The sequence below is a fragment of the Prinia subflava genome, chromosome 11 (assembly GCF_021018805.1).
Source record: "Prinia subflava isolate CZ2003 ecotype Zambia chromosome 11, Cam_Psub_1.2, whole genome shotgun sequence".
Lineage (NCBI taxonomy): Eukaryota > Metazoa > Chordata > Aves > Passeriformes > Cisticolidae > Prinia > Prinia subflava.
The window spans coordinates 21,452,824-21,464,498 of record NC_086257.1 but is presented as its reverse complement, the minus strand read 5'-3'; the positions used below and the strand labels follow the sequence as shown (position 1 = coordinate 21,464,498).

The following is an 11,675-nucleotide window of genomic DNA, read 5'->3' as shown; positions in this document are numbered from 1 at the left end:
CTTCAGGTGAGGGTGGCCCAGCCCATCCCATCCCCACCTCTCACCCTCCATAAAGATTCAAGTTTGACCAAGTCCTGTTGATTTAATCATTTTTTAATAAAGCCATCGTTACTGAGTACACCAAGATTGCCAGTTAAGCTCTCTATATGTCGCTGGAGGTAACAGTGCTGTGATTGACAGCGGAACAGAAAAAAAATAAAACAAAACGAAACCAAAAAACAAACCCCAACCGAAACGAGGTAGGTTAAAAACCAGCAACACAGACCTTGTTATGCGACACCCCAACACCACAGGCGGCCATGCTTGCAGCTACTGAGAAAGAAAACCCCAGATACGCACCGAGAACGGAAATCAACTGAGCAGAGTTTATAAGGACACGATTCAACCCGAACTAAACACACACACACGGTTCGGCACAGATGTTGTCTTTCACTGTATGTTGGGTAATTCCTAGGGAGTGGAGGGGGTGGAAAACGAGTAGATTCAGACCCTTGGCCGAAGAAACCACACATATATATATTTTTTTAAGCTCTTTACAAGCCCAATCCAGCAACGTGGGGGACAGGCAGCTTGTTTCGTGGTCCCCATCCCTGTGCCGGCTGCTCCCGCACGCCAGTGCCCGGCTCCGGACTCCGGGGGAACGAGCGCCCACAACCTGCGCCGGCTTCAGCAGCAGGGCCCGGTGCCCACAGCATCCCGGGAGCCTCTGCAGTCACAAATCCCCCTCAGGGGCGAGCATGGAGCTCCTGTGACCGCCCCGCTGTCCTCTCCTCCTCTGACCCCCTGTCCCGGTGCCCATGGCCAAGCCCCCGGGCAGGCGGGCACCTCCGGAGCAACAAGAAATGGCACCTCTGTCCCTATCAAGACACACCATTATGTGAAGATCCATATAGAAATATGGATTGACAGACTTGACAAAAATGGTAGCTGATTTTTATTAGTCTAAGGCTAGTAGTTTAGCCATTTAAAATCCATTTCCCAAAAGAGGGGAAAAAAACCTATTATTTTTTCTCTTCTTTAAAAATCCGTTAAGCCGTTGCTGCCAAAAGCAACATGTAAATGTTGGTGAAGGCAAAAGATTTCTAAAATTACCCAGCTATATGGTTATGGCCTTCATCACAAAGATAAAAGGTACATTTATTGTGCTGTCTCTCACCAGATTTAATTGGTAACTTTACAACATACTATATATTTGATGCTAGCAGGCAGACAGAATTAAAAACAGACTTTTTGACACTGTTTCTTTCCCCATTCTTAGAAAGTAGGGGACAAAGAAAAAGTAAAACTATAAAATAAAATAAAATAAAATAAAGGAGAACTCATAACCCACTATAACACAGCGTAATCAGGAGACCTCGGGGGGTCCAAGCGTGAAAGTCCATCCCTGGCTGCAGTCCCTGCCCCGGGGCTGGCGGCGCCGGGGGAGCGTGGGGAGGGGGGTCCTCGGCGCCCTCCGCACCTGCCTCTACAGTGTTAGTCCACGTGTTTAATGTCCTTGAAATTAGAAATAATGCCATGGCGGTGAGTGCCAAGTGCTCCTCTGTTACCAGTTCATCATGGAGTTTCTGTTGAGGGTCATGAAAAACACTTGGCTGCTTCCTCCGGATCTCACCGATGCAAAAAATACCTGTTTGGAAGGAAAAAAACACTTATTAATGCTCAGGGGATAGAGCTTACTCATGCCAGACTGGGATTAAATTGAGCCACTCATTAGTAAATGCAGTAATTAAACCTCCTTCTCCATGACTACCAAAAGAGTTTGCAATGCCTTAAAAATACCGACTTTATCACATTTTACTGCCACAGCATCATTTATTATGAAGTACTAACAAAAAACTGCTGTCAGGGTTTGGATCTTGCTAAACATTCACCTTTTGGGTCGATATCTGCCTCAGTCTGAAATGGCTTTTTGTTTTGGAAAAGTTAGTCCTGGTATTTCAGCTATTCCTGAAAGTAAAGCCCAGAAAAACGACTTCCCTTCAACATGCTCAAAGTGCAGAAATGTATCTGCAGGATTCTGTATGAAAAACAGGAGTTTTGGTGCTTCTGGAAGGATCCACCAGCATTTGATTCCAAGAGGAGTCTTAAAAAATAAGTGAGCTATAATTTGCAAATATTGAAGGGAACAATTTGAAGCCTCTGTCCTTAATAAAACCAAACATCACTTAATCTTACCAGTTTAACCAGTTCTCCAGAAAGAGAAACATCTGAGTTTAGTTTTTCAAACCCATCAGTGATCAGCTGGTTCCAGTATTTTAGAAAGATCAAGGTGTTTTGTTCCCAACTTTGTTAGAATTAGATTACACTTAAGTTAAACTTAAATTCAGCTTCTTGGGCAGCTTCTCATAAAATACTCAACTGCAAAGTTGGGATGTGTTTTCCTGCAGAGCTTCAGCCTACCTCCATCCCAGGAAGGGCAGCGCTGGGCTAATGAGCCGCTGTTCACTAAAGTGATCATGGCCTCAAAGCTCATTTACTGCACATTATTAAATCCTGCTCTGGGGACTGGCTTCTTCACTGGTTTTGTGATCGTGTCCATTATGAAAGATCTCCCTGCTGCTTGGTCTTGACTTATCTTTGTGAAACCTTGTCAGAGGAGGGAACATCACCAGCAGAAAGACCTCAGCATTCAACCATCACTTCCATACAAAAATGCCTTTTCCTCCAGCAATTCCTCCTTATTCCCTGCCCTCCTTGCAACACCTGTGACTGGGGTCACCCACATGACAGCCATGCAAGTCTGGTAACCCTCCAGAGCAGTATTTATCACTGCTGTCCACAAAAATGGGTGAGGCTGTAAGAGGAAAATAATTTAGGATGCTTCAAAATGCACCTAAAGATACATCAAAATGTTTCTGTATCAGAGATCACTTACACATCCTTGCTAATAGTCTACTTTTAGAGTTCACTTGGCAGCCCCAATTTCATGTTCAGATGAAAGAATTGGGAGAAAGTCAAGCCAAGTCATGCAGATCTCAGCTAGATGTAGAAGGGATCTTGCAGGCTGAGGTCTCCATCCACTGGAGAAAATTAACTGGAATATGCTTATGGGCATTCCTTATTAAACAGGACCTTCAGATTAATTATTAACCTCAAGACAAACCAGACATAAGTTCTAAAAGCACCTTGTAGCTCACAGCACGGATACAAGCTTTGAAGTGGACTTACCTTATCATTTCTTTCACATAGAAACTTTAACCTTTGAGCTCGCTTGTGCATAAATACTCCATCCAAATGTCCTGTCTCCACTGACCGGATTTCAATAGCTTTCTCTCCCCAGCCCATTATTTGATTGGAATGAATGTAGGCTGTCAAAAGGAAGCGTTTGGCAGGTGTTACAACTCGTGTTGAGTCAAATATTATGCAATGGGCAGAAAAGCTCTCATCAGCTGTTACTCAAAGCCTAAGCAGATCAATGGCAGAGCTCTGACTGCCAGGCGTGTGCCTGCAGGGACGGCAGCCTTTTCAGAGCACTTTTCATCCAGAAATTGCTCAGAAATTTAAACAGAAGCAGCATCACTTCTTCTGGTTTTGGAAGCTGAGGAGTTGGGCAGTGTTTTGCCTCCATGGGTTGTGGAGCTGAGCAACAGCAGAGCCAGAAGAGCAACTCAAGGGCTCCCAGCTCCAAACCCAGCACCCCTCCACTCAACACAGTATCCCACCAGTGCAACAGCTTGCATTATCTCACATTTATCTTATACTTATCTCATACTCAAAAAGTTCAAATCTTCAAGGAATTACTTGTTTTTATTATGGAGGACCAAACTGCAAAAATTTAGCAACTGCTTCTCACAGCTGGCTGAGGGCAATCCCTTTTGATAAAAGAGGGAAATCCCCTTCATCCCAAATGACTCCATCTCAGCATTCTCAACTCCTCATCTTACTTGTGGCTTTATTTTAAGCAGGTGAAGAGGAAGGGTTGACCTACCCACGGAAGTAGGCATTTCTCCCCACTGGAGCACCACGTCTTTAGTTATCCGTCCGTAGGTGTTCACATAGACACCTTCATCCTCATAGCACACCAGCATCTCCATCCCATCCGTCTTGGGCAGGATGACAATGGCGTGAGGAGTAATATTGCCCTGAATCTGCAGGTAAAACAGACCCAAGACACACTTCAGAATGACACTGAAGGGAAAAAGGGGGAGAGGGAAGGGAGCACAGCACTGCTGGGAAAAAGCCCAGACCAACTGGAGAACAAAGCCCTCCCTCCATTCCCCACACAGGCACTGGCTTTCAGAGATAAGCCTGAAGGGGAATAAACTGTCATGTTTACCCTACCATCAAAGCTGTCTGACACAGCAAGGATAAACAGGTTCTGCAATTACAGGCAGATCACAACATACACGCCCTCAAGACTGATGGCTGACACTTGGCTGGAACACAAATAAGTGACTGAGCCAATGAATCCATCACCAGTTCACATCAAGGTAAATAAACTCAGAGTTTAACAGGCAGCCCTAGGGAGGAAATATCCTATTTTTTAGCAATCATCCTCCAGCTCCAAGGGCAGCTGCATTGACTTTCCACCCATGTCTGCCCTTCCATAGCTAAGACAACACAAAACCATGTCAAACTGCCTCAGTGTTTCTCCCTCTGCTCTTGCTGGTTCTCAGAGAGCAGACTGCTGCTTGGATCAGATTCAACAGTTCCTGCATTTGTTTAGTGACACAGTTTCTGCTAGATCGGCTTATTGTGGGCCAACAGTGTAGATGGAGTTTAAATGACCCAACAAGAAAATCCTCCAGAGGGCTCCATTACTGCTCCATGCAGTGTACAGACAGATTGTCCTTTTTGTGGTACACAGCAACCTTAAACTTTACTGCTCCTGCATGAGGACAGAAACAGCCTGGGCAGATGAAATATGTGACAGCTGAGTCCTCTTTAAGTGAGGGTAGGACTGGGGAATGTCACACCCATCACTGGTCCCCACTGTTGAGCCCCTGGGAGCCTGTCCTAACCTCAGTGGTGACCCGTGTTGCTCAGGCAGCAGCACTGCCCGTGTACTCACGTGAGATGGTATATAGATATCATAGGAGTTCCCAGAATCTACATCAATCACATGGAAACCAGTGTGGGATCCAAAGATCACCTTCAGCCTCTGACCCTCTTCTACAGTGAGATCCACGAGCAGCGGCTTGTGCTGGAGATCTGCAAAAGACTTTTATAATCCTTTCCATGAGCATCACAGGAAACCAACAAATCCCCGTTGCAGCTGCCTGATACAGTTTTGAAATAATTTGTTTGACTGTGTCTCCTACTAAATATGTGGTTATTTATACTCCTGCCTCTCTGTTCCCCTATCAGATGCCTCAGAGGGTATTCAGCCATCCCAGCAGGTAAGTGCCCATCCTTGCCAAGCCCTGCTCTCTCTCACAGGAGCCCGAGGCCAACACAAGGATTTGGTCTCTAAAGGAAGGAGACAGCTCCATTCTACATGAGTGTGTGTTCAGTCTCTCTCAGCAGAGATCCATGACCACCCATCTCCTCTCCTGGCCGGGATCATTGCTCTGCTCTGGGCAGCTGAAATGAGTCAGTTTAGCACACATCTACTTTCCCCTGCTCCATCTAACCTGCTGCATCAGGGCTGGGACAACCCCCAGCCATGTCCAGATCGAGTCCCATGGCTTAGGTGCTCAGCAGGAGAGTGAAACACCCCTGGGAAGTTGGATCCCAGACTATTTTGATGCTGCTGAGCTCTCCACATCACTGAGCTCATTTATTCTGGCTTCTGTTCAGAAAAAGCTAATGTGACCTAATACTGCATAATTCCACTTGTGTTGGAAAGATGTTGAGGTTACTGAGCATGAACATCTCCACAAGGCATTGCTCCTTGTGACTCTCCTTTGCACAAAGCTTGGGGTGAAAAGTGCTCTGAAGGACTAAGCACAAAACACCACTGGCAGGCTGGAGAGAAGGAAGGTCTCACTGAGGAAACCAAGGCAGGAGAAAAGGGGGGAAAAAGAGAGAGAAAGAGTGGGTCACTCTCCTAAACTTTGTCTTAAAACAGAATCCACGTTGCAGGAGGGGAGAGGACCTTGCAAAATGAAAATAGAAAATCGTGCCAGCCTATTTTTGTACTGTATGTTAAGAATTAGTCAGAGGGAAGAAAAACCCATCAAACACAAAAACTCCACAAAAAACACCCATCAAAATCCCCAACTCAATTTCACTCATATGCATTTGCTCAGCTTACTGCAAATTCCTGAAGTAAAGCCTACTAGCATAAACTAATAATAGCACTTCATTGTTGGCCCTAAGCAGAACATATCCAATCTCTTCAGCCAGCAAGGATCCCGTCTCCCATGCCTGCCAGGCATCCTGAGGAGCTCAGCTACATAAGCAAGATGCTTTTCTGCTCTGCAGAGTACAGAAATCTCATGTATTTACAATTACAGACTGTAAAAGACAGACATACCTTAAATGCCATAAACTTGTGATATGGTTTAGGAGCCCAGGCGTAGATCTCTACAGCGTTCTTTAAGGCAATCACCAAGAACTTGATTCTTTCATATTTCACTAAAATAAAAACAAACCCAGTCTTAAAAACATTCACTCTCTTTCTGACAGATCTCCAGGAACAGCTTCTCAGGCCATCCCTCTGTTGATTCTCATTAGATAAGAGTCCACCTAATGCATAAAGATGAATTTCAAATTTACTTGTGGCTATGGCCTACCCAGACTTTTAATATCAAATTGTCAGGTCGGACCTAAGACTAGAGAGCAAAACCACATCTCTTCAGACATTTATTTCCACTCACCAACTTTGTAGTGGATGCATCCCTCCAGGTCCCCAACTGTGATCCAACCCTGCTTCTTCTCCACCTCAGGGTCATTGTGTAAAATCCTGTTTCTCAGCCAGGACAGGTAGTACACACGCAGCTTGTTCTTCTTTCCTGTTGGCAAAGGAAACATCCCTGTCAGAGCAGAGCACATTTGCATGGACCATCTTGAGGTTTCAGTGCTTATTTTCAATCACAAGATGATAAAATTTAAGTCCATTTCATAATAAAAGTAATACAAAGGGAGCAAACTCTCTTGAAAACAGATTTAACTCATTTGATTCCAGAATAAACCACCTCCATCTCCCCTGGCAACTTCCCTTTGGCACCAGTGAGCAGATTTTGTCTGAGCTGGAACCACTCAGGGCTTGTGAATGATGGGTGAAAGCACGAGAGGAGCACCTGATATTGTCACGAGGACGTTGAGGCCCTCGAGGACGTCCATCTGCTGGAAGCGCCGCCTGTTGATGAGGTTGTAGACCTTGCCCTGCCCGCTGCGATCCAGCAGCATCAGCCCGTTCTCCGTGCCCACCAGCAGATTCACACCTGGAGGGGACAGCAGAGGGCCATGGGTGCCAGGAGCCACGGCTGCTCCCAGGACAACACCCCCAGCTCGTCCCTGCTGCCACCAAAAGCGTGACAGACCCAGCTGAGGCTCAGACCTCCCCACGGACAGGAAGGGTCACTCCACAGCGCGGGGGACGCGACCCTTGGGGGATGGAGGAGGGCCCAGCAGAGGGAGGGGCTGTGTGCTGAGGTGACACATGCCCAAGGCAGCACCTGGCAGGTTCAGACCTTCCCAGCTCACCCCAGAGAGCAGCGCAGAGGATCTCCGAGTTGAAGCGCTTCTTGTACTTGCGGATCTCGGGGGTGTCGCTGTGGGGGCGGATGTTGGTGGGGTTCACGTTCACCACCGAGATCTTGCGCGCCTCATTCAGCTTGGCCTGCTCCTGCCTCAGCAGCTCGCTGGTGAACAGGGCTGGCAAGGGAACACAGCAGAACACGCAGGGTTAAATGGTAGCATGGGTTAAATGTTCTGTCACCGCTTTTTTGGGGCACAATGACAATACTTGGTTTGTTTCTCGATGGGGGAGTCGTCACTGTGTTACAAGACATTGGTTTGGCCAAGTAGATGGGAGGGTGGATTTCTGGTGCTCCCTGTTTCCTCCCAGATCTTTCTGGTGGCATTTTGCTGGTGGGGCAGAAGAAGTTGGATGGCAGCTGGACAGGGCAAGGATACACACACCAGCTATTGGAGTTTGAAGTGAGTGAAATGTGAGGGAGGTTCACTGGGGTTACTCAGGCTCCCTGACCTGCTTTCCACAAGGCCCTCCCATCTCAAACTGGCCACACTGGCTCTTACCATTAGCAGATGACTCTTCATCCTCATCTTCATCTTCATCGGTAGGTGAGGTCTGATACACTCTGGTGTCCACAAAGGGGGTGAAAGAGGCTTTGGTGCTACTTCCCATCCCATACTAGAAAATAACAACAAAGAGAGAGCTCAGCACACAGAAATAACAGTGATTTTGTGCATCTCTGTACATCTCAGATTTTCTAATTAGCAAATAGTGCCTGCCTCTGCAGTGCCCTTTTTGAGCCCTCTACGAACACCTGCTCGTCCTCCCCATAACTAATCAGAAACAAACATTAAATTTGATTTCTGAGTGTTTGTGAGCAACAGAAAATGGGAGGAGCAGGGCCTGCTCTCTCCTCACAGGCAGAAGCACAGCCATGAGGACAGTCAGCAGAGAAGCTGCAGGGCCAGAGGCAGAAGGCAACACAGGTAAAATCCAGCTGAGAATCACAGAAACATTTAGACTGGAGCAGACCTTTAAGATCATCAATCCACCTGTTTACTTGTCTGCATGTCACAGACATGCCTTAAACCTTCTCTGGGATGTCAGGCAAGGGTTTGCTTTTCCCACTTTCCCACTGCAGCCAAGGCTGGCAGGATGGTGCTGGGAGTCCCTGTGAAGCCCTGGCCTGGGGCAGCTGGCACAGTTTTAAATTGTCCCCAGCATTTCAAGTGGGACTGCAGGAAAGGGTATTTCTGAGTTAACAAAACTTAACCTGAGGCTATCGCAGGAAATGTCAGAGCCAATACTTTGCTGAGGGAATTTGAGGATGAACAAACTGCAGTGTCACACTGCTTTCTTTTTAAAACCATTGCTTTAAGGCAGAAAATGAGGTTAAGACCTCCTTCCAAGCAAAAGGAAATCCTTGCCTTTGGAGTCGAAGTGACGTGAATCCCCCCCTTTGAGCAGCTTTATCCTCCCTACTGCAGCATTTACCCAGGACAAGCTTTATGGATGAACTCAGTTTAGAGCTGCAGCAAAACTCAGCTCACTCTGCAGCACCACTACAGCTCACGTTTTTCTTCTCTGGGACACTGTCCTTCTTCTGAAATAAATCTTCTTCAGCCACCAAGCCCAGGCTGCTCCCCATGCCCACTGCCACAGCCCCTGTGTGACAGCTGCCATGGGGACAAGTCCCCCATGCCTGGGGACAACACCCCCACCCTGGCACATCCCCACTGAAACCAGGCTGGGCCTGTGCCTGTCCTCCAGTGAGCCACAAAAGGATTCAGGGGCACAAAAAGCCAGGTGTGGGAGCAGCTTCGTGGCTCGTGACTTTTCCAAGCATTTTGGGGCTGGCATCCACGGGCGAGCCAGCATCCATGCCCAAATCAGGCTGCACATCCTGCTTCCCTCCCAGCCCTGTTCCCTGCCAGCCTGGCTGTTTCCATAGGAACAGGATGGATTTCTGAACAGGACATGGCAGCTGAGGCCCACGGAAGGAGTTAACAGCCTGCAGCAGGGAAGGCTGCGGGCACAGATACCTCTGCTTTGTGCTTGTCTCCTATCCAAGAAACACACAGATTTTTTTTCCCTGTGCTGGATGTCTTTTCCATAAAACAACAGCAATGTAAGGAAGAGAAGATTTCAGTATTTGTAGAGATTTCCAGCTGAGAGCCAGGTGCTTTCCAGCAAATGAATTACGAAGAAACCCCTCATCCCAATGCACCAAGCATTTTTCCTTGCTCACATTCAGTTCTTCTCTTCAGAAGCTGACATTTTAATAGCTTCCAAGTCTGATATTTAAATATTAAGACTTCATCTTCCCCCAGCAGGTCCTGTTCAACAGCCTATAAACCTGTGTGGTGGCTTACAAAGAGCATCAAGCTGCAGGCTGAGGTCGTGCTTGCATGAGTCACCTGGAAGCCCGTGAACAAAATCCCCAAGTTTCCACTCACACCCACTCCCTGCTCAGTCAACTCTAGAAATACAATTTTAGAAATGGAGAAAATCTTTTTGGTTGATATTCTATAAATGAATACATTTAAATCCAATCCCAGGCTGCATTTCAGCAGCCCCAGGATGACTGTGGAAGGTGTTATTTTCAGGATCAACTCTCTCACTGCTGCTTTTAATGCCAATGAGGAAACAGATAAAAACTTGAGGTCAAGTCAGGCACCATCTGTTCTTACGTTTTATCAATGCCCAATTCCAAGAAATTTTTATTTTTATACTGCTAGTAAAAGCACACCATAAAGTGAGAACATAATTTCTATGAAAGAAGATAGGGTGGCAGAACTTTTGATATACAACCCCCCAAATGAAACAAAAACATTAAATACAATAGCCTAATTAGCACCAAATGTGTTGATTTTTCATGGGAAAAATGAACAGTGTTTGGTTCCCACAGCTGAGGATGGTAAGCTGGACACATCAATTCCCTTGGCTTATTTGTCGCATCTTGTACTAAGATTTTTTACACTTTATACAGTTTTAATGTTCCATCATGTGCCTATAAAACAACTACCAGAGAGAAACGTTTTGCCACGACAGGAAACACATGACTTTAAAAGTGTGCAGGTTTCTTCTGCTCTGAAGAACTATCTGGAATTTTGCTAGATTTGGTTTTTGGTAACCTTTTCAGTCATGACAATTATCAGAGGTTGCACAGATGGAAGCTGGGCCCAGTTGAAGCTAATGGCATCACTGGCTCTCATCACTTCCTTTTATTATCCAAGTGTCAAAAAAAAAAAAATGAGGCTTTCTCATCAGTTGGCAGCACTCGTGTCACACCACCAGAACTCCAGCTGGTGGGCTTGAGAGACCTAATAAATCCCTCTCCCACGAGCCACAGACCCCTACAGCAGTAATCCATCCGATTCCCTCCTATTTCCACTACACTCACCCACGGGGACCAGAAACAGAGAGAGGGAAGAGCCAAGAACGCAGGGAGGAAAGCAGGAGAGCCCCGTCAGGGGGACAGAGATGTTAATACTTGATTCAAAAGCGATGCAAAGGAGAAAGAGGAGCCCCCCAGCACCTACTTCAGGCACCGAGTCCATGTCCTGCGCATGCGTGGAGACTCGCCCCAGGGCCTCGGTCGGCGTGCCCGCCGGCGAGTGGCTTTGCTGCACCAGGTCAGGCAGGTTGATGTGACCTGCAAAGCCATTGCTGGCTGCGTGGCCAGAACGCTTTTTTTCACCAGAGGTCTGCAGAGACACAAGGCATGAGGAAGAAAGAGAAGGGGAAGGGGGAGGGAAGAGAAAAGGAAGAGAAAAAAAACCAAACAAAACTAAGTCGTCGGCAGCGCCCCGGTTCCCAGAGCAAGCGCAGGAGAAGGGCCCTCTCTGTTCCATCCCCATGCAATCTGGCAAGCAGCAAACCAACCCCCCAGCTCCAGGAGAATTAAAGACAGGATTAATGAGAGTCAATACAGAGTAATTAGCCACGAAACAGCGAGAGGAGCCTGATCACTGTTGTTTGGAGACGAGGACTGCAGGGCAGATTCTGCACTTGCCCCCATGGGTGTGAACCCCATGGCCAGCTCTCCTCCCACACGGCCACTGGTGACAGCAGAATCTGAGCCCTCAATCAG

The 11,675-nt window shown here is 47.1% G+C and overlaps 1 protein-coding gene across 4 annotated transcripts in view; it reads right to left on the bottom strand.

Moving 5' to 3' along the window:
* Window positions 1–77: 77 nt before the first annotated feature.
* Window positions 78–11,675, bottom strand: part of TNIK (TRAF2 and NCK interacting kinase) — a 149,934-nt gene continuing 138,336 nt past the window's right edge. For 3 of the 4 annotated variants that reach the window (XM_063408279.1, XM_063408282.1, XM_063408280.1), the window contains 10 exons: window positions 11,125–11,289; window positions 8,146–8,260; window positions 7,591–7,761; window positions 7,185–7,328; window positions 6,762–6,896; window positions 6,419–6,519; window positions 5,012–5,161; window positions 3,929–4,088; window positions 3,169–3,308; window positions 78–1,627 (listed from right to left, as the gene is read on the bottom strand). In XM_063408279.1, the coding sequence (XP_063264349.1) occupies window positions 1,544–1,627; window positions 3,169–3,308; window positions 3,929–4,088; window positions 5,012–5,161; window positions 6,419–6,519; window positions 6,762–6,896; window positions 7,185–7,328; window positions 7,591–7,761; window positions 8,146–8,260; window positions 11,125–11,289 (1,365 nt within the window). In that variant the 3' untranslated portion in view covers window positions 78–1,543. The remainder of the gene's footprint in view (window positions 1,628–3,168; window positions 3,309–3,928; window positions 4,089–5,011; window positions 5,162–6,418; window positions 6,520–6,761; window positions 6,897–7,184; window positions 7,329–7,590; window positions 7,762–8,145; window positions 8,261–11,124; window positions 11,290–11,675) is intronic. The other variant, XM_063408281.1, reaches the window with a different exon arrangement.